Below are 22,569 nucleotides of genomic sequence, written 5' to 3' on the forward strand. Positions count from 1 at the left end.
TGGGACCAGCAGGGAACCCCTCTGTGGTGCAAAGGCAGCTGCCATGCCTCACCTTAGGGGACACTACATGTTCCTCTCTGTCATCAACTTCTCTGCTTCCTCTGCTAAAGACCTTTTGTGTTAGTAAGGGCCGCTGAGGCTGCAAGGTAGCATCTGTAGATGGATCTGGCAGTATCCCGAAGCATGTGTTGTCCAAACTGATATGGAAATTGCTTTTGTGTTAGGATCGTAGGTTCCGTATTGTAGAGAGGCGTATAACTTAGGTTTAATTTCAGTTGTAAACACACTCAGTATTTCAGGGTATAAAACAAAATCCAGTGTGAGAGAACACGAAGAAAGGAAAAAGGTTTTAAACTCCATCGCTTAGGCTCCTTTCTAGTAGTAGGAGTAGTAACTTCAAGTTTAAAGCTTGACATTTCCTGGTTTTCCACTCAGATATTATGGGATATGGCAGTAATGACCTCTTTTATCAGGGCGCAATGTAAACTTCCTAAAAGTAGACTGGATTGACATTTAGTTTGCACATTCCAGTGCAAACAGCTATGGAGAACATGCTTTAATTGAGAGTGTTAAAAGTGATGTGGGAATTCAGGCTGAATACTTCTGACTTGTGTGGCTTTAATTGAGAAGCCTGTATTTTATGGGGAAGAGGAAAAAAATAAAATGTACAAGCACACAAATTAAATGCTACGGTTCTTTTGCATTCCTGGAAAGCTAACACAATTAGTTTCTTCTAAAACGTTTTGTGCCACTTTAGCTAGCCTCTGAGAAGGTCATATTTGTAATGATGTTTACGATGTTTTGCTGCATATTGTTAGCTGCTAATGACTGAAATATTTGACACGAATCAGTGAGCTTTTGCAACATGTATTAATAGCTAAGCAGGAACTTGTGGAGACACCCTCAGTTTGCAGTATGCATTGTTGTAGAAGTATATGAAAATGCAAATCCTAAAATCTCTCTTCAAGGATGAATTTTCAAGTATTTTTTCATCTGACTTCAAGGTTTTGGTCAGGACAGGAAGTTATCTTAGCCCAGGTTGGAAGTATATGTATGGAAGGATAGTGCTTTTGGCATGGGGGAAGGCTAGCATCATCCCTGCAAAGCTGAGAGGTTTGGTGAAAGATCAGAGACCTTCTGGGATCTGCAGGGGAAACAGTACCTCTTCCCTTCCCTTCCCCTTTCTCCAGTAAATGACTGGCAGTCCTCATCCCGCTCCTGAAAAGCTTTCCCGTGCACTGGTCTCCTGCCATAGTTGGCAGCGCTGTGCTGGATATTGGATCAGCCCCCGTTAAACATCTCCCTATAAGCTGTTAAGCATTGCCTTTGCCCCCCCCCCAGCCTTGGCACATACTGAGACATGTACTGCAAGTGGTAAAGACCCTAAAAACTATCAAATGCAATGGAAAGAGCAGGCGAGACCACGGGCCTTCAGCTTTTGCAGTGAGCGTGTTAAAGGAAAATGGCGAGGGGCTACACAGCTACTTACATGCAGAAATCCATGATACGCTGAGACATTTGCTCATGTGGTTCTCTCAGGGCTGCGCTTCTTGTTCTTGCAGCACCTGGTAATTGTGCACTCCTGTCTGCTGAGTCTGCCTGGCAGCAGCCTTAGGTAACCAAAAGCCAAATTAGAAAAAAAGGTCCAAATGCTAAGACTGGAAGAAATGTACATATTAAATACTCCATTGCATTTTATCCGTGAAACATTCGCTTGTAGTTTGATATAAGTCAAAGCCAAACAAAAAGGACAACAAACCAAACCTTTCCAAAGCAACTGCTCGACTGGAGAAACTTAGCAAAACAAATGCTAATTAAAATTAAATTGTTCCTGTAACACTTGACTATAGAAAACTTACAGGCCTTTGCTTCTGACTCCTACTTGTTTGGGTTTCTCCAGTATGGCAGTGTTTTTGCTCCTTAGCTTTGTCCAGTGACTCCGAAATTCCTGACATAGGAGCCTGGCTCTCTGGCGAACATGTAGGGATCTGTAATTGTTTCCTGTCCTCAGAGTGGGGCCAGAGACCCGGGGCTGGGGGGAGGGGGTGGAAATTGGGAAACAAGTCGAAGTCTCACACTACTGAGGTCTCATTATTGGTGCAAGAAAAAAAGATTGTTCCCTTAAGAATTGGTGTCCAGTTGCTTTACCGCTAATTTTTAATTTACTACTAAAGGGCTACAGCTTCACATGTTTCTTGTGAGAGCTGGGGTTCTCGTGTAATTTTAGGAATCCTGGACCTGAGTTTTCAGGAGAAGCACTAAATATGGAAAAAGGTAAAGCAACAGTGTTGTGGGTTCCTAAGACCGTTGGTGTTTCTCTTGCAGCTCTTAAGAGCAAGATGTGATCATACCAAAATTTTCTCTCTCAACTTGCCCCTCTCACAGAGAAATTTCTCTATTTGCAGGCAGAGGCTGACAAAACACAACCCCTACGTTATTTCTTAACAGTCATGGTTATGTGTTGTTTTTGTTTTTTTATTTTGGGGCCTAATTTGCAGTTTCTTTCAACGTCTGCAATTTGAGGGTACAGAAGTTCTTGAAAGCTGGCAGTACTTCACCATCTGTCAACATTAGGATGTCAGCATCCTAAAACAAAGGCTTTCCTGGGTTGCAGTCCCACCTAATGACCACTAGACTGGTGTGATTGTTACTTACAAGTTTTACACGGTATCGCTGAGCGTTGTGCCCACATCACAAGAGCCAGGCAGATGTACACTCCCTGCTGCTCTCTTCTGTACTTGGTTAAAGGAGGAAGTGCAGGGAAAGGACTCCAGGAGGCTTGGTCACACTATGGAGGGACACCTGGGGACACCTGGGGAAGAGCCAGTGGTGTCCTGGTTTTTGAGGGCAGCCTCCATTCACAGCTGGGACAGACCTGCAGGGATCTTAATACCTTTCCCCCATAAAAAAACACAACAGCGAAGGGAATCCCCCACCAGTGACCAAAGGTGACTTCAAAGAAAGCAGCCTCCCCTTCCCTGGATTGTGTGTTTTGCACTGGGCTCTTCACAGAGCATTTATCCCACCAGAAAAACATGGTGGGGTGTGTAGATCATGAGCCTGCTTGGTGGGAGCGCAATGCTGCAGCATTCCTTTGACTCAAACGTGTGATGGCTGAGGCCACGCAGCCCCAGTGTCCCCAGGGACATGTTGACAAGGCAGAACGCTGTGCCAGCGCTGCTGGCTTCCCTAGGGCTGGGGTTGGTGCCTTCGGCAGCGGTGTAGGGCTGTTATTGGGCCTGCGGAGATCCAAGTGGGCGTAGCACCTGAGGTTAAACACCAGCAGCAATACTTCAGGGTGGTGTTTCATTCCTGTGTTTGTCGAGCTCTGTTGGTTTCTGTCTAATAGAGCTGAAATGCAAACCCAGTTTCTAAACCTGTTGAAGCATATAGCCAAATTTGCTGAAAGAGCAGAGGAAAGGTCTTACCTGGCAAGACTACATCACTGCTGTTCTCTATCAAACTGATCTTGGTACCCAGAGAATCAGCAGGCAAGGGTTGTTAAGCACCTTCACACCAAATTTATCAATAGTAATGGTTTTGCCTTTATTTTTCTCTTTCCTAATTCTTTACGAGCAGTTTTTAATCTTGGACTGTGAGCACCCTGCAGCAGGGATTTTTGTTCTGTATATGCAGAACATAGCTCTGGGAGGTCCCAATCCTACTTGAAACTACAGGCACTGCTGTAGTGTACAGAGTAAGTAAAAATAGCAATCAAAACATCAGTGATAAAAGAATAAAATATGTTAACTGCAATAAAATACTTTCGTGAATGCTCAGTTATATTTTACTGGGCTTTCTGGACTTATATATCCTCCAAGTCTTTACAAATAGTCGAGACTAAATAACAACATTTTGGTGAACGCTGAAATATTTGACATTTTCAAGAGGTCAAGATCTGTTTTCTAATCCTTGGCAAATTCATATAATTTCCTCTAAACTGCTTACACTTGAGGGAGTTATGATTCTGTTTACTTCTCACAAGAGGGTGGAGGAGAACAGTTTTGGTCTGGAGAGGTAAATGCAGTGCCACAAAGAAGCGGGTTTGAAAGGCTTGATGGAGCATGCAGCGGGACAGATGAACCGCAGAGCCATGATGGCGCATTAGGGTTCCCCCTGTGCCTGCAGGCTATGTCAGATGCCCACGCCCGTCTGCACGGGGAGATGTTTCATAGACAGGTGCGAGGCTTCCCTGTGAGAAGCTGGTGGGAGAGGAGTAAGTCTGGCTACCTCTTGCCATTCTGGCCTCCAGCACAGGGGAGAATGCTCCCGGTTTGAAGCAACAGGCACAGAAGGTTTCTGCGCTGCCGGGTTTGGCTGTGCTGAGCTGTCAGGAAGCTGCATGGTGAGCTCTGCTGACACACTGTCCGCGCTGAAGCAGCTGGTGGTCTGTAACCCAGCGGTGAGTGAGGGGCTGTGACGTGACGTGAACGTCAGCCCTGGGGACCAGATGTCCTTGCTGTGCCTGTAGTCAGGACTTTGCTCAGCACGTGCCCGCGCACAGGCAGGGTGGGGCGTGACATACACCTTTCCACCACCCACCTTTGCCTCCACAGCCCAGGAGGTCTCACAGTGATGCCGAATGGCTGGCATGTGTCCTTGGCCTGGGCTTCGGCACGGCCCTATGGAGACGAGGAGCACCGCTGGCCTGGCTTGGGGTTGGGCGAATGGTGGTCCACTGGCCATGCCTCCCTTCTCAAGGCCTTCTCTCGGTGCCGACCGCTAGATGAGGCCGGCCTATCTCAGTAGGAGCTGGATCGGCGCAGCCATAAATCACCCCGCCAGCAGGCTGAGGGCCCCGCTGCTGGGGCACCCCAGCTTTTGAAGGGCAAAATGCGCCTTTGTTCCCCAGCTGACCCACGCGGTGACTTCAGCGCCGCGCTTCCCGCCGGCCTCGCCAGCACTGACACAAGCCAGATGGCCGCGGCCGGCAGGCCTGCGCTGCCGGGCAGGGTGGGAAGGTTTTATGGCCGGCTGCGGGAGCGCGGCGAGGCTGCAGCCCGGCCGGGTAATTACGCTTTCACTGCGCACTTTATTCCTGGCAGCGAAGGTCGCTGGGAAAAAAAAAAAGTCACGTTTTTATTTGTAGTGTTCGTTACGGACAGACCTTTGATCTTTTATTAGTCGGTAGTCTGCTCTGGAGGAATTTTTTTTTCCTTTTTTTTTTTTATTTTTTATTTTTTTTCAACCGGTCCTGCAGTCACTCGTGAAAATGACATGTTTATTTATGTTTAATGGCTCTCTCAGGCTGTTCATTGTGCAGTACTTACCTTCCCCCTCCTCTTTGCCTCCATTTAGTAACACAAAAATGTTTTGGTTTTGCAGCGAGTTTAGTTTGGAGAAGTCAGAGTTCAGGCATGTTAATACAAGCAGTTTTCCCTCAGATATACTCCAGAGCGATGCGGTAACATACATCACCGTGCGCTATGCGTTTGCTTGCTCAGGGGTCGGAAGAGGCTGCGATCGCCTTCCCCCTCCCTCAGGAAATGCCCGCCGTGAAGCCATGCCCAGCACGGGTCGGGCGCTGAGGCCCACATGGAGGGGAGGCCCTCACAGGGAGCCATGCTTGCGCCTCACCGCCCGGCCTGGGCCCACTCCTCCAGCGTCACTGAGTGCCATGCTGCTGCCTCTCAGGGCCGGCTCGCATCCCGGGGTCACATCCCCTTCTGCGGCCGTGCTGCCGGGCAGCTGTGTGTCCTCCATCCCATCGTGGGGAAATGAAACAATCAGTGTTAAATCCGTCCCAAAGAAAACCTTGCGAGTGCCGTCTCTCTCTCTGTTTTCTATATTTAAACTGGCCAGAAGATTGTTTAAATATATCTCACGGACGGTTTACAATGCAAATTATTTCCTGCCTTTAAAACAAGAAGTCGTGGGTTTGAGATATCTGGCAAGTTTATTGCAGTAAGATGTCACGTTCCTCAGACAAGTCATCAAAAGAACAATTTTTAGCGGTGACTGAGTCCTTGCGCTCACCATTCAGAAATGTGCAGCTTGGTTTTTTTAACTAAACAAAAAGGGAAAATCCTGCCCACTGGCTCTGTCCCACGTTACGGGATGTTGAAAGCAGGAGTTCTGCTATCTAGCTTGGGCCACAAGCGCTGCCCCTCAGGGCCTCCCCACTTGTGACCGCACAGGTTGCTGCCCCACGTTGCTCGGTGTTTGGGATCCTAAGCATCTGCTGTAAAGGCCTCCAATAAAGATGTCCCCTCCCTCACGTGTGGCACAGAAAGCTGCTCCGCAGAAGGCTGTGTAATAAGTACTGAAACCTTAATGGGGGGGGAGCAGAAGAAACCTACCAAGAAAGGTGCATTTAGAATGTGATGGTGTTGAATAACTTGTAAGCATTGTTTTTTTTTCTGTGAATGTATCTTAACATTTTTGATGTTTTAATTTGTTCTCATCTTTTTTTTTCTTTTTTTTTTTTCTTTTTTTTTTCTTCCCTACTCAGCTCTTGCCCCTGTTCTTTGCCTCTGGTTTTGTTGGTGAGGATATCACAGTGATGTCTGCATTCAACCTGCTGCATTTGGTGACAAAGAGCCAGCCAGTGGCCCTGCGAGCCTGTGGGCTTCCCTCAGGTTGAATGGGTGCTGCTTGTCGTGTCATGCGTAACGAAGGCCCGTTAGCAATGGGTGTCTCTGCTGCAGGAAACGCTGTGCTATGGATTGCTCTGCTTTGTTTAAATTTGCCTTGGAACCAGAAGTTTGTTTGCTTTTCTTTTAAAGTCACTGGCTTGGCTGAGGGTTTCCATAGCCTGGATTTTACTCTGCTTGGCACTGCTGTCCGGCTTCCTTTTCCAACAAATTCTGAATTGAATTTTTTTAAATTCTCCTCACTGCTGGAAAAGCAGTGGAATTAAACTGAAGATCAGCTGCATTCATTGCTGTCTGTAATTTCTGTTTTAAAGATACTGGAATTCAGCATTGAATCGCAGCTGCATCCGATAACAGCCCTTCGAAAATCTTTAGAAGTGCGCTGTGGTTGCATCGAATGTTTCCCTTTTTAAAGTTTCAACGTAATTTAAATCCATTACACTGAAAATTATGTATGAAAAGTGTTCAGAATTTAAAGTGTTATTCTATTTTTTCCTTCCGACAGCATATTCAGTGGCTTGACACTTCTGCAAGTAAATAAATAACTAAATGGAACCACGCAAGCTAGTGGTCCAGTGCAGCTGCACTTCTCAAGCAATGCCCAAGGCCTGCTGCTAGGTCTGCGAGGGCTGCCACAGGGCCCACCCTATATGATTTGCACCTCCAACCCAACAGTACTTTGTATTTCACTGAAACAACAGTATTTGGAACGTCTGCCTGATAATGCCAGCATACGTACTTATGGGAGAGAAAATAAAAGCTGCAGAATTAATTTTGACCGTTACTAGGAATTTTCTTGATGCTTACATAAAAAAAGATACAATCCTGGCTGATCAGTGTTTGAAACATCAAATAAGAACCAGCGTGGGTGTCTGTATGACACAACTGTTTCATAAGGGTACAGACTCTTATAAGCACTTTTTTCTAGAGCTGTACTTAACAAACATATGGAGGTGATGTTCTAAAGATTTTTTCAGTGATAAGACATCAGTTTTCAAGCTGATGGACTCTCTAAAGCTGACTACATTCTATTTGAACTAAATCTGAGTCCAATTTTTGCAGCATTTGTGTTCTGTTTTCCCCCACATGTGCACAAAACTCCCATTAACCTAGATAGGAGCTACAAACGCATACTGAGGAAGAGAGAGAATAGCCCACATTGTGTCAGCCTGACCTTTGTTTCCTGTTCTATTTGCTGCCGAGCCAGACTTTAAATCCTAAAAATACAGGATAAGCAAATTTCCTTAGCCCTCTTGATGCACCTTTTGATGTGCGCTCGCATGGCCGGTGCCCGCCCTAACACGGGGACAGTTGCTGTGCTGGCTATTTTGTCCCTGCTCTGCAAAGGGGATGTCACGTTGGAGAGCTGGGAACGCCGTCTGCAGGAGGCTGTTCTACTGCATACCTCTTGGTGAAGCACTGTGCCGGCAGTTTTGTCCAAGCCTTTTTCTGCCATAATCCAGTAGTCAAATTTTGGAATAAAAAGTTGATAGCGCTACTATCTCTTCCTGTCCATTTGCCCTGTAGCTGTGCAAACATCAATAGGTCGAGTTCCACCCACTGACTACTTATATATATCTTAAACCAAAATTCATCTGCTAACAGTAGAATAATATACAATCACATATCTCACATATTTTAAGAGTAATCTAAATTCCCCAGATGCTTATAAATTAATGTAGACTTGCTTTGCCTTTGGTTTGTTTTTTTGTGTGTGGTGAACTGAGGGGGTTACAAGTAAATGGTGTAGCATGTATCAAATTAAACATGGGAATGAGATCTGGAGGCAACATCTGTTTAAATGCCACAATCCACTGTGACTTCATTTTTGAACATACAGAAAACGCCCCAAGTTCTCATGACTTTTTTTCTACCATTACACTGCATCGGTGCTTTTCCCACCAGCCCCTTCTGTGTGAATTGCAGCTCAGCAGTGGTATCACTTCAGACCAGGGATCCTGTGAGTCTCCAATGGTGCAGAGCTTGTCCTGCTTCCAGCCGAATGGCAGACTTCATAGGAAGGAGACCGTTTGTCTTCTGCAGCTCCTGTCTGCTCAGTGCAAGGGAACGAGGTGCTGGCACAGGTTTCAGCCTTGAGCTCTGCTACCAAGCCAAAGGCTCTGGCTGAGGCCAGTACTGTCTTAGGTATGAGCTGGGCTTCCCAGCCCTGTTCTGAATTCCAGACAGTTAAACATTTGCAGGACAAGGACTTCAATGTGAAAGTACGATTTCATTTCTGTGCTCTGTCCGTCCTTAATGGAGCAAAATAATGTCACGTAATGTGTACTTCGTCCTTAATACAAAGTCACAGGGGTAGATCAGAAGCAAGCTAAATGGATGGCATGATGCTCAGAAGTACCTTAGAACAGGGAGGACCTTTCTTTTCCCTGACACGCTGTTTGCAAGCACGTGCAAGTTATGTTGGATTACTGGTAAACCAAACTAATCCAAGTGCCGGAGAAGCCTTTATACGTTCTCTTTCTCCATTTGTATATTAGCACCTGCGGTGTGAGTGCACCCTTCCAAATGGTCTTTTAAAAATCTCTCTTTTCTGAAGCTAGGACTAAATGTTTTGATGTGTGCAAATCCATCGTGCTGCTCGCCCTCAGTGCGCTGCTTTCTGCACGCAGCGTTGCAGCGCCAGGCCTTAGCCCAGCAGCCCCAGTAGATGGCACCAAGCATATGCTGTTCCGCACGCCCCGAGCTATATGAAAAGCTTCCCGTTTAGTGGTTGTTCATACATGAGGTACACCCCGAGACCTGAGGAATATTTAAAAGTATTTTACTAAACGCGTGGCCATTGGGAAAACCACATAAATCTGTGCTCATAGCCAGACTGAATCAGGTCGGTTCAAGACTTCATTTCCAGCAAAGTACAGCTCCATTGTATTTTTGTGTGATTTAGGGATGCTGTTCCTTCAGCCTGCCCTACTGAGGTCCAATGCTCTAAATTTCCAAAGAAATGTGGGGTGCACTCAGCACCTGCCAGGATTTAGTTCACAGAAATTAAATCCCCTCTTCTTTTTTTCCCATTATTTTTGAAAACACACACACACAAAAAACCCCAAACTTTTAATCCGAAGGCTATTTCAGCTGCTGTAGCGCATACAGCAAGTAACCGATAGAAATAATGACCATGCAGATTCCATGTACATGTTTTCTGTAGCAGACCACCGAGATACAAAGTAAAAAGGTACCTTACTTTGCTTTGCTGTGTCTTTTAATTAGTATGGGCTCTCATTTCTTAAAAAAATTCCTTTAACACTCTGAATGTTGTGCTGCTTACATCACATTTGTTGCATGAGATAATTTGGCTTTTCCTCCCCTGTAGATCAAAGAAAATTGTAAAAATAAGCAAAAGTCAATGATGAAGAAATGACAGGAGTAGAGCTGGTGTTTCTTTCCAGGACACGTGTGAAATAATAAAGTTCTAGATAGCATTGGAGCGTTGTGAAGTGTTTAATTACTAAAATAACCACTAGTAGGAAACCGTGCTTTTCTAGGCTTAGATTGAGATACAATACATCTGTATGAAGATGGTGCTGGGCATATGGTGTAAGTCTTTATTTAACAAACATCTATAGCTCGTTTCTCACTTGTTTTATTAAATGTTTGTGAATCTCGGTTTCAATAAAACTGTCTTGCCATAAAATTGAAATGAACAGCTAGTGAACAGCAAGTTAGTGGCTCTCCAAACTGAGCTCTTAACAGAAAGGATTACGCTGAGGAGCAGATCTTGCAAACAGTTACATACAGGAGTTGTTCCTGCGCCTTTGTCCCTGTGAACAACTGCTCGTGTCAGCAAAACTATCTGTGCACGCAGCGTTTGCCACATCTGCCCTCAACGCTGAAGGCCTAGAAAAGACCTTGGTCTCATGCATTCCAAGTACGTTGGCTGCTTTTAGCCTTGGTGTTCATTGAGTAGATCTGAAAATGTTGCATACCGTATGTTTGTATGCTCAGAGGTGTAACTTCTATAATCCGTGTTTTAACTTCCCCATAGCTTTCCGTAGCACGTATCACCAAAGATGTATGATTACAGGTGGCTCTTCACGTGGCCTGAAAGAGAATAAAAGTGAGACTGAGTTGCTGTATAACAATACCCGCTAGTACGGCTATGGTTAAATGCCTGTCAGTGTTTTCATTATAAATCCCTATTTTCTGGGGTTTATAACATGAATGTAAAAATTTGCTCTGGGCTTACATGTGTCATACAAGGTCTCAGCTGGATGTTCTTGTTCCTCAGAACTGGCTGGGGGGGCAAAAGTTAAAACTTACTTCTATGAAGCTAAATTAAGTTTGGAGAAAAAAAAAAAAAACCACAAATATCAATCTGGAAAAACAAAGAAAATAAAGTTTAGTTTTGTTTTTCACTTCATTCCAGTCTTACCAATTACCTCGTTCACTGCCTCCCAATGATCAGGAGAACTGCCCATCTGACACGTCCTTGAGCAGGCACTATGTGAGCACAGCAGCAAGCAGCATGCGAAGCTGTCCGTGTGTCATTAATATACAAATGTGTTTGTATGTCTGTTTTGCTTCTTGGTGATATTGATGATAACAGAATGCTGCATTGTCATAATAGAGCAAAAAGGTGTTTTTTTGTTTGTTTGTTTGTTTTTTTGAATGGCTTGAGAATGGTTTAAAAATTAATCTGTATAATTGTCTTAATGGAAGTATATTTAATGTTGTTTTTTGCTTAAAATGTTATTCTGTGTTGATGAATGTTTGTTTAATACAACAGCTTTCAGTCTAGAATGTCTTATTTAATACAGTTTAACATGACATTTATTTGTAGATATCTCACTGGGAGTGATACCCTTATGATGCCTGATGCTTGCAAAACTTGGGATGATACAGAAGACCAGAAATCCTTAGTTAATGCACCTTATTTTGTACCCAGTCTGTACCTTTTTTACCCCTCTTCTTGTTCTCTCTGTACCAGGAGGCTGTGGGCAGAGGCTGCTCAGGGCTCTGTGCTGCTGAGGGCTGTGGGATGAGGAAAGCCCTTGTGCCCCCAACACTGTGCACAGAGCCCGTTCCTCAACATGGTCCCCAAAGGATCTCTTTAAGGCATTGCTTTCCCTTCTTACTCCCATAAAAGACCCACCACAAGCCATTTTTACCTTTCTCGCAAGAATGTTTTAATCTTGAGAGCTCATAAATACCCTGCCTTCCATTGCTGTGCCCGGTGCAGCTTGGGCTTACTGCATTTCTGCTGCAATGTAACGCAAAAGATGGATGTAAAAGGTGAAGTTTTGATGCTGACTGTGTTTCTGTGCTTTAAAAGCTCCAGTGCAAAGCTGCTCTTTTAGTTATGAGGCCATCTGGGTGTGACTGTAAGTCTGAGGACACCTTTAAGGGCTGCCTTCACTCTTTCCCCTTCAATTAAAAGCAACTCCCAGCTTTGGCCTTTCTTTGAGGAGTACATAAGAAGAGAGGAATGTGATGGGAAGGAGAGATGACAGCACGCAGAGGGGAAGGAGATGTTATCTGTTGCACAGCTGAGGGAGGGCAGGCAAGAAAAGGTGCAGTTCAGGAAGAAGGATCAGATGTTAATCCTCGAGTCAGTAAGAATATGTTTGCAAGCGATGGAGGAGATGATCCAGCGGGTCCCTCTTCCAGGGGATGCACATGTTGGAGTTGGATGGCATGCTGAGAGGGTCTGGAGGCACAGGAAGCACGAAGGCCCAGCTGCTGGGTTAACCACAGCTTGCTCACTGGAGGTCATTGTCTTGAGAGAAAATGAGGAGTGGAGAGAAACTGTGACCCAGGAGGCCTGCAAGGGAGAGAAGCTGGCAACTGCCAACCTTTTCGTCCTGTTGAGTGTTGACAGGGGAGGGAGCTACCATGTTGAATTCCGTGGTGGCCATAGCTGAGTGAGAGCCGCAGCACAGGAGCACGGCACCTTCCTGCTGGCCGTGCCCTCCTACGGGGCTGTGAGCTGTGGGGAGCAGGCCGGGGCAGGCAGGCTCCGTGCTGAGGGCTCAGGGTTAACTCTGGGTTGTTTGGAATCGGAGGGCAGCAGAGACCTCCCCCAGCTCCTTCCCTCCACCCCCAGCCCAGGCACTCGAGGCACCTCGGCTCTTGAAACGCAGTGCTCATTTCGCAGGCCACACATCACTATTGTGGAGGAAGCAGCAGGAGGATTTAGCTGCAGCCTGAATGCTACAATAAGCTGCACAGCACTGCGGTAACCGCTGGCAAATGCTGACTTTCTAATTGTTTCCGCTGCAGGGTTAGACCTTTATTAAAGCCGTGTGAATAAACTTATTTTGATGGCTCACCGAAATACTTTAAATGCAAAAGGTAGCATAAAGCACTTTTATTAAATTCAACTTAATTCTACTGTTAATAAAATGCCTTTCCATATGTTGTGCACCTTTTTATTGATACCGACAGAAATCTACTGACCAGATACAGAGCGCTCTAGTCTTCCTTGAAGAGCCTCTGCCTTTCTTGCTTTTAATTTAAACAAATGCAGTGCCCGTGAAAGGTGCTGGGATCATATCAGCAAAACAAAAGTCTCTTTTATCTATTACGGGAGAGAGGAAGAGAAATCGGTCATTATAAATGCTCCCTCCCCCCTGCTGTACCTGTGGATCCCAATCTTGCCTTGCTTGCTTTGCACCCAAGAGCAAGGCAAGCAGGCTGGCTGCCCTGTGCCCGTCCTTGGCTGTTGTGGGCTGACAGAAGTGGCAGTGATAATGCAAAGAGTTTTGCTCCATGTTGCATGAGGTGCTTCTGCACACCAGCCTCTCTGAGGGGCTCTGTGCTGCCATTGCCGCTGTCCTGGTGGGGCAGCCATGCTCACCCCCACCTGTGGTGCAGGCTGCTTTTGGAGTGCTCAACCTCAAAAGGTTGTGGGAGCGAGGTTGTGGCTGGTAGTGACGTTGATTTCATTGATATGAGATAAGGAAGTAGAGTAGACAAATGGAGCTGCTTTTCTTTCCCCCTTTCCCACTATGCAAAACACTTCCAGTCCCTGCTGAATGTTTTTTACATTCTCAGAGAGGGAAGGCAGCTTCAGATTCCTTTTGCAGGGAACGAAGTCTCCTTGGCTGGCGCATCACCAGCTGCCTTGGCCACGTAACCACAGCACAGGCACTCACAGCTCAGGGCAAGCAGCAAGGCAGCTCCTGCCCCGTAAGGTCTGCCCCTGCTGCGATCACAGTGGGCTCGTTTGGGTTTTAGTGCTCAGGAAGCTGGTATTCTTACATAGAGGATCTCTACTGATGACTCAGTACATAGGTGTGTATAAAACAGGAGCCGTGCTGATGGCCAGGTGAAAAAAAGAAATGTGGCAGCTCTGTTATTTGGTTGCATGGGAAGCTTGTGAACTTGCAAAGAGCTGGCCTGCCCTTCCTTTGTGGCTGCGCAGCCATCCTGACTACTAAGTAAGGCAGTTTTTTCGAGACGTGTTTTTTGGTGGTGTTCTTGAGCCCTTATTGTGGCTGTTGTCCTGGTACCTGGCTTTTGGCTTTTCAACGCGCAATGTAGTGGAAATGGGCTTCACCCCATTACTCCTAATGCTTGCATGAAACTGCAAATGGTATTTCAGCAGCGGATGGGAGTTGGCTACCTACAGCAAGAAAGCAAAGGAGCCATCCCTCAGAGAAGAACCACAAATCTGTTTTTCAATGTGCAAAACCTTTACAGGGTTTCCTTAATGTCAAAGTTGGGGTTTTACTTAAACTTGACCTCCCAGTTTTCAGAGTTCTTTTGTAGAATCTCTCCTAGGCAGCCGCATGCTGAGATGATTTAAAATGGCTTGTGATGGGATTATATAAAGATGTATGACATTGAATACTGTTCTTTGTAAATCTTCCCCCCCCCCCCCCCCAAAAAAAAATATAAGCTAAGAGAACTGTTGGCATTGATTTGTGTTTTCAAGAGTTGTTTTCCTTTTAATTTTTGTTAACTAGATCAACAGTTCCACCCCCCACACACCTTTTTTTTTTCCCCTGGTAGGGTGCAGTCTAAAGGTGCATGGGGTGACGTAAACTGTGCAAACAAAATTTAAAAGAACAAAACTAAGAGATTCAAAGTTTAATAAACCTGAGTGCTGGTGATAACATATGCAGGGAGGTTAATTTAAAAACAAGTACACAAATATTTTCTAACCCTGCAGGATCCCTTTTAGCTTCAGTGTGAGATTATTCACTGTAGATGAGTGAGGTAGGACCTACCTGTGAAGGGGCTTTGGGAAGCAGGAGACACTTAGAGCCAGGCCCTCCGAGCTGCTCTGCCTTCACAGACCCTTCTGCAGTTACTGGAGCTGTGCACATCCCCAGGGGTCTGCCCACACAGGTCCTATTGCACGACTGGGGCTGTGGTAGTATAGGTATAATAAAATGTGCTGGAAGGCCCCTCAGAATGCTTGGGTTTGTTAAAAGAAATAGTACTGAAAACTGGAAGCCCGATTTATTATATGGCTGTGCTCTGCTGGAACGTTTGATCTTGCAGTATTTAATTCAGGAAGCCTTAATGGTATGCGTTCAGTGCATGACTGTAATGTCCATTAATGCTAGTGGAACATAAGCATATGCAGAAGGAGGAAAACGTATGCTATGTCTTCCATGAAGCTGAAATGCTGAGTTAATTTTGCAGTGATGGGAAGCAACAGGACATAAGAGAAAACCATTAGAACAGTTCAAAAGGGGATGTAGAGGAGGAAAGGCATCAGGCGCAGTGCCAGGGTATTTCAGGGCACGCCAGACACTGCTCGACACCCTCCGGCATGGTGGAGCAAGCGAAGGGCTGAGTGGTGAGGAATAATGGTCTGTGAACTCATGTCAGTCTGTCTGGACGTATCTTGTTGCTGGTTTCCTTGTGATTGGTTGTATTGAAGGAAATGGCACTTGTTCGCCTGTGTTATGAACCACAGGCTTGAAAAGGTCAATTGAAATTGGAATTTATATGCGAGGTGAGGTGCTTAATGTCTTCATTATCAGGTCAACACCCGGAAAATACTTTCTGTTCACTTCATTTTTATACAGAAGGCCTCCAGACACCAGGGCTGAACTCTAAAATGCGCGTGGTCTGTGGGTGAACGGTACATTGCAGCACACTTTGCATTTCTTTTCAGAAAAGCCATTCCTAACAACAGGGATGCCAGAAGTGTTCCTGATTTTGTTTGTTTCACCCTCTCGAGCTTTATTTTTTTATATTTACACATTAAGATTTGTGGGCCTGGCCTTTCCTTTGAGGAGCTTCCCATCCTGTTCCAAGATCCCAGCAACTTCTAGCACTGATGGAACCGCTGGAAAAGAAAGAAGGCAGGTGGCCTGGAGTGTCATTGTCAGCACTGGGTATGGAATAGTGGTGTGCACTGCTCCCCTGACGAGCACCAAGGAGAACGAAGGCATTGCGCTGCACTGACTGGAAAGCTTGTACTTGGTCTCAGACCCTGCAATGGAATCTGTGCGAGCATTGTAGAAGATGTCTGCTGAAGGAGAGGGTGAATTGTGCAGCCAGAGTAATGCACAAGCAGATCATGAATGGCATTCAGTCCACTCTTGGAGCCCTGTCCGGACCTGGTGGAGCAGCTGGGTGAGGGAGCATCACCTCTGGATAACGTCAGATCCCATTCAGAGTCCAAAGACAGAATGAACCCAAACTTGGTTACCTTCACCGTGTATTTAGTCTAGCCATACTGTCAGAGTTATCACACGGATGCCATGTTATGTGTACAACTGATGGTGTTGTATCTCTCCTGCTGGGAGCTGCACCATTTGTGAGGGAACAGAGGGGCCTTACTTTGTGCCTGAGTTGCCCAGGAAGGTTTTGCAGTTTTGTTGCTGATTAGGATCCCTTCCCATAGCTCGCAGGTGGTACCTTGTGCAGGGAACCAGGGTGAGGAAGGCGGCCAGGGCACCCTTGTCCTCTTTAACAACCATTGCTTGTCAGTTTCCCTCGGATTGGCAGGCTGATCGTGTACTGCAGGCTGAGCATTTTCATCCACTTGCATAGTAGTTCCTTCCCAGCTGAAGGACTCCGCTCCTAGAATTTCATCCTTCCATCTTCCTGAGGCGTGTAGATGGGGCGTGATTCAGATGATGCATCCTCACACCCTCCGGTCACGGCTGAGCCTTGCATTACCTCCCTGGCTCTGCACCAACATGGGAATGGTGCAGTCAATTCCCTGAGCCTTTTGTTGTTGCTGCTAGCAGTTAACTAGCGAGTGCAGCTACCTGAATAGGGCTGTTCCTTAGTGCTGAGGGCTGGACTGAGAGATTGCCTCTATGATTTGTAGCACAACCACAGCATTTTGCTGCTGTGTGCTCTATTAAACTGGAAACCTGGAAAGTCCTTTGTTGGGTCAAGTTGTAGTTTACCCCAGTGCAGATTATCAAGATTCCCCCGCAGACATAAATACTTGCCTGTATTGTAAAACAGGCAGTTAATTATTAAAAGCAGTGGGGAAAAATCTTTTGTAACATGCTCCCTACTTCTGATCTATGTCATGGATCAAGTGGCATATAGAAATTTCCTAGTGAGTAACAGCGAGCCTGCTGGTTGAAGAACACTGTGTTTCTGAGAGAGAAGAGAAATCATTCAAGGAGAGCAAAGAGGGAATGCTGGCTATTCTGCAAAACGTTCAGCATTTTCCATGACCTTTTGCAAAGCAAAGATATCCTTCGTTTGCTTGCTTGGAACAACTGAAGAGCAAATGGACTTCCCGGAAGAAACAACTGGGAGATATTTTTAAAAGTGAAGTGTTGGTCTGTGGGATTCTTTGCTGCTCTCTAGACCAAATTTTTGATAGTGCGATATCAGACGAAAGAGCAGCTCTCAGTTTCCTTCTGAGCAGCGTAGTGCAACGCAACAATAGTTATGTAGTGCGTGGGCTTCCTTTCCCTGCTAGCTCTACTTTGAAGGGCTCCCTAGTCCTAGAGCCCAGCACGTTGTGAGAATAAAAACCTCCAAAGTCTGACATCTTTAAATAAGCAACCAAACGTTATAAAGAACAAACCTCACTTACAGTTAGGAAACAATATTTACATTTAAGGTTGAAAAGCCAGGATGTAGGAAAATTTTGCTAATTTGGAAGGTGACCTTTAAGTGCACCAAAACCAAATAATTTGTAAGCTATGGCACAGGGCACATTCCTGCAAAATTTGTGTGAATACTGCTTTAGTGGTTCTTGAAAGACAAACAAAGAGACCTGGAATGAAATCTTTATCCCTCTCCCAAATAAGATTGGAGCTAACAAAGGCGTACAGCAGCGCTCTTTCAAAGCTTGCCATTAAAACGCGGGCTCTGCAGCACAGCTAATGAGAGGGCTCAGAGTGGAAAACAATCTGTTTTTAAGAATGTTTAGATCAAAAGTAATTTCTAATTTATGAAATAAAGTCGCTTTTCAATACCTTTCTTTCACCAGTAAAGCTTTTTATGTTTGCACTATTTACTTCAATCAGATGTTTTCAATTTTACTTTTTTCTTCCTGAAAATACTTCCTAGGGTTAGTCAGCAGTGACCAACAGCATTATTCTTTTTCTCTCTCCCCTGCTCACCCACCCCCACACATTAAAAAAAAAATGAGAAAAGAAGAGGGGGAGGAAGAAAGAAACATCTTTTCTTAAATGATTTGCAAGCATCTGTGCTTTAAGCTACTTTTTATGAACACTCCTTAGTAATGACTCAAGGTAAAAAAGCAGAAAAGCATCCAATGTTAGGAAATTGCAATCCAATACCATGTAATTTAAACCTGCCATTGCCTCTCCTGTACTAAATGACATACAGATGGGTAGCTCTGTTCCCTCTACTTTGGGAACACAATTGGTCTTTTTATGAGCGTATATACATTACTAGCAAAAAATGTGTTTGTCGGGACTGTTTATTTCTAATTGTATCTTATTTTAATTACTGTCATTAGAGCGCTTTTTTCCTGCCGTACTTTGTCAGCTTGTTTTTGCAAGCGATTACCCAAGTTATTTTAGTATTTGGCAATTTCTCTTATTACTTTGGGAGTTTTCATTCAAGAGCAGCTTTATTGTTATTTTTCTTCCTTGATGTGACGTGCATTTTTGTACCGTAGAAATGTTTTTTACAGCAATCCCTATGTACTCCTTTGTGTGCGAATTAAGCAAAATACGAGATTCTCAGAGACGGGTAATTCCAATGGCAGCCCTAATTTTTAAGAGAACTTTGTTGTTGAACCTGATCCATCATAATGCGCAAAGAAATGACCTGATGCTCAGGGCTCCTATTAGTGCTTCAACAGGGAAAAACACAGCTGCTACCATTATAAAGTAAAAGGACTAAGATGCTACTGAACGTTAAGTCAACCGAATTGGAATTCTGAAGATTTATAATTACTTTAAGCTACCTTAAAGGAGTATGAAATTGTTGGACACTGTGGCTGAACATCATATGCCCATTACCATAAGTCTCCGATATAGATGTCTTGTAAAGAACATTTCAGCTGTAGTTATATATATATATTTATTTTGCAGCTTGCTTTCTTTCTTTCTTTCTTTCTTTCTTTCTTTCTTTCTTTCTTTCTTTCTTTCTTTCTTTCTTTCTTTCTTTCTTTCTTTCTTTCTTTCTAAATGGCTGGAAAACTTTCTTGTGAATGATTTTGTGCGCAACAGTTTAGTGTATAACACACGGAAGGGCTTTGGCTGTAGCACATTGTCACTGCTCCAGTGGAATCACCTGGCTCTCGAGCAAAATTCTTTTTAAACTTGGATTTGAAAAAATAATCAGCTGCAGTTCAGCTGAGCCATTCTTTGTGCATTAGGGACCGGTCTGGTCATTGACAAGTGAATGCAGAAGCTATGCTGTGGCCGTCTGCCAAAGCAATTATTCAGGATTTAAGCTAAAAAGGCTCCTTCTCCCATATCCTCTCCCTTTGCAGGGTCATGTAGGGATAAAAAAGACTGTAAGGTGGTCTTTTCCCAGGAGGAGCTGAGGAAGCGGCTGACACCCTTGCAGTACCATGTCACTCAGGAGAAGGGGACGGAAAGGTAAGGCGGGGCGAGGGGAGCGCAGCCCTCGAAATGCAGGCATCCCTCTCGTCTCCCTTTCCTCTCGCTGGTGCTTCCTCATCCTCCCCGGCAACTTTTTCTTCCAGGAATTCTGCACTTGTTTACTAACCCCTACAAATTAACACCACCAAAAGACAAGCATCTGCAGCGTGGAGGCCACGGCCAGGGGTCTTGTGTGACTTATAATGAACACTGTATGTCTTATAAAGTCGCAGGGCTTATGTTTAGAGTCTGTTTTTAGTTTACTACAAAATGTGTGGAAGTAATAGCGGTTTAGGTACACTTCTTGGAAGACATCACAGTAAGCAGAACCACGAGGGAAATGGCCCCGTGCCAGGATGCTGAAGTTTTGAAGGTGGTCATTGTAAGTATAGACATTTTGGCTGCAGAAAGAAGGTAGCATAATTTAGTTCTTTTCCACCCCGCTCCAATTTCTTTTTGAAGCACATGTGGAGAAGGTATTTATTGGCTCATTTGTGGTTGGAATGTCAAAAATTTTCAATAACTGCCCTCACATGGCTTTAGTCGCTGGAAGCCAGCCCTGAATCCTGCAGGAAAAAAAAAAAAGGACTTGCTTCCAAGACTGTTTTTAGTGAATAAAGTCTCTCTCAGCTGATTCCAACACGAAGGTAACTTGCCAAGGCCTAACCATTTTTGTTGTCTAATTTATACCATTGAGCTTGGCACAAGGCCCCGGCTTTACCTCCGATCCAAACGTACTAATGATGTAACCGCTTGTTTTCATTCATGACCTGAAAGGGCTCTTCACCACACATGGGGTCCTGCTTAATAGGCGGCACTCTTCCTGACAGTGTGCTGTTTGCTGGACGTGCAGAGCGGGCCGATCCCCTGCTCCCATCCCTTCGGCCCCCCCACCGCCCAGGCTGGCTAGGGGATGGGGACGGCAGCCCCCACTGCGAGGCTTTCCTGCCCCGCGTCCCTCCCTCTTGTGTACGGGACCAGCAACGTGATTTAATGTGCACAAACAATCGGAGATAAGGTCATTCTTAAAAATCCTGTTTATAAAGAAAAAAAAAAAATTGGACCTCATAAAAAGGGTGAAAGGATAATAAAAACAAGCTGCGGAGCACATAGGCTTTTTGTTGGACTAGCACAGCTGATTCGTATTAGATGAATGACCTCCTAGCCTTTTAGATTGTTAACTTAGAAAAATATTCCCTTAAAGCTGTAATATTGCTTTTCAGCTACAAATATAAGGTGCATGCGGCTTGAAATCATGGAGCAATTATTTCATTTTCAGCTACAATACTTCTGTTGCCCTGGCAGCCCATCCTGGATGCACCAAACACTGAGTCTTCATTATCATCTCAATGGCAGACACCCAAGAGCTTTGCACCTCTCACTCAGCATCTGAACTCATTGCTAAAACATCTCCTAAAGGCATACCCTGTTGCATTAGAAATACATAGGATGAAGCTAAATTTGAAACCGCCCGTGTTTACAAAACGTGCATTTCACTTACCAAATGTAGGAAGATTCCAGTCTTTCTCATTTTTGTTGTTCCATCCTTTGAACTGTGTGACAATTTGCTTCCTCTTGCATGATACGTAACACCTGAAGCCAACTAATGAGGACGTGCCCCTTTTCCTGTGCCTGCTTTATTTGCTTCGTTTAATAAAGAACAACTGCAAACTTCTCATTTTCTTTTTTTTTTCCTGTAATATTATTCTAAAGTCCTACCTACTTTAATAATGTTTTAAAAAATCCTCTGTTTATTTTTAAAATGTAGTGTTATTGTTTTCCCAGTGCCTTTGAGGGGGAGTACACACATCATAAAGCTCAAGGAATATACAAATGTGTTGTTTGTGGAACTCCTTTATTCAAGTGAGTATACTAAATGTAGTTGTGAGATTACTGTCTCTTAGTTTGTGTGCTGTGTTCCAGTATAATCTTGCATATATTCCAGTATTGATGTAGTCGTGTAAGAGAATGCAAGTCATTCAAACTGAGTACAAGAGAAGCATTGTAATTAATAATGTTATAGTAAAATAATAAATACACAAAGATAGTAAATAAACAAGATAGCGAATTTCATAGTAAGATAACACTGTATTAAAATAGGCATTTTGACTAAATATATATATATACATATATATTTTTTTTCCCATATGCATCCATGCCAAGTTATAATACAGTATTTTGCTGCTCTGATAGCACCGAGTTCTGGCTGTTAGCATTACTAGCAGGCAGCTTTTAAGATCTGGATCCTGTGTGGCAATGCTGCATCCAAGCTACAGCACTGTGTCCAAGAATGGAGAACTAAGTAGATGCTTTTTTAGAATTCAAGCAGTTAAGCAAACAAAACCCAGGAAAATGACATCACTTACTGGATTTTTATCCATCCCAATTAACACGCACAGAGAGCTGAGTTGGAAACTGAGGCAAGGATTAAGAAAGACGTAATAAATTTTGTGTCTTGCATGACAAATACTCTTTAGAAGCACTGTGGGAATTACAGCTCTAAATTTGGTGGTGGAAGCAGTGCTGATTGAATTTTCCCAGTCACTGCACTGTTCTGCCCCGTTTCTGTTGTGTATTTTTATCATATTTTTGGCCACTTGTCTTCATTCAGACGAGGTATTTCGTTTGAGCTTTTCCCTCAGTTCGCATTGTATCAGCCCTCTCACTTGGAGAGGCACCTTCACTGCAGCATGAAGCAGGATGGTCAGGATAGCGTACGGAAAGCTGGTTATAGGTTACAAGGAAAATAAAATTGACGTAGCTCCGGAATCACAAGATGTGGCAGTGATAGTTTTTCTCAAGAGACTGTCTGTAAAGATGAGAAAAGCACTTCATCTCTGTTAACTTGGATTTCTCCGTTAGATGACCTGCAGAAATTTAGTAATAACGCGAATCTTTTGAGTTGGAAAACTGATCGTTATGAGCTCAGCCAAGGCAATATTCTCATGTCATGTGTTATTGTGGTGCTTGGCTTGGGGGTACACACAGGGATCTAAAGGCTC

At 44.5% G+C, this 22,569-nt stretch overlaps 1 protein-coding gene across 15 annotated transcripts in view; it reads left to right on the forward strand.

Moving 5' to 3' along the window:
* MSRB3 (methionine sulfoxide reductase B3) overlaps positions 1–22,569 on the forward strand; it is an 83,893-nt gene that overhangs the window by 11,276 nt on the left and 50,048 nt on the right. For 8 of the 15 annotated variants that reach the window (XM_046938164.1, XM_015281611.4, XM_015281622.4 and 5 more), the window contains 4 exons: positions 6,452–6,578; positions 10,597–10,668; positions 19,456–19,564; positions 21,353–21,430. In XM_046938164.1, the coding sequence (XP_046794120.1) occupies positions 6,503–6,578; positions 10,597–10,668; positions 19,456–19,564; positions 21,353–21,430 (335 nt within the window). In that variant the 5' untranslated portion in view covers positions 6,452–6,502. The remainder of the gene's footprint in view (positions 1–6,451; positions 6,579–10,596; positions 10,669–19,455; positions 19,565–21,352; positions 21,431–22,569) is intronic. The other 7 variants (XM_040695677.1, XM_046938175.1, XM_040695680.1 and 4 more) reach the window with 4 other exon arrangements.

Source organism: Gallus gallus, chromosome 1, assembly GCF_016699485.2.
Source record: "Gallus gallus isolate bGalGal1 chromosome 1, bGalGal1.mat.broiler.GRCg7b, whole genome shotgun sequence".
Taxonomy (NCBI): domain Eukaryota; kingdom Metazoa; phylum Chordata; class Aves; order Galliformes; family Phasianidae; genus Gallus; species Gallus gallus.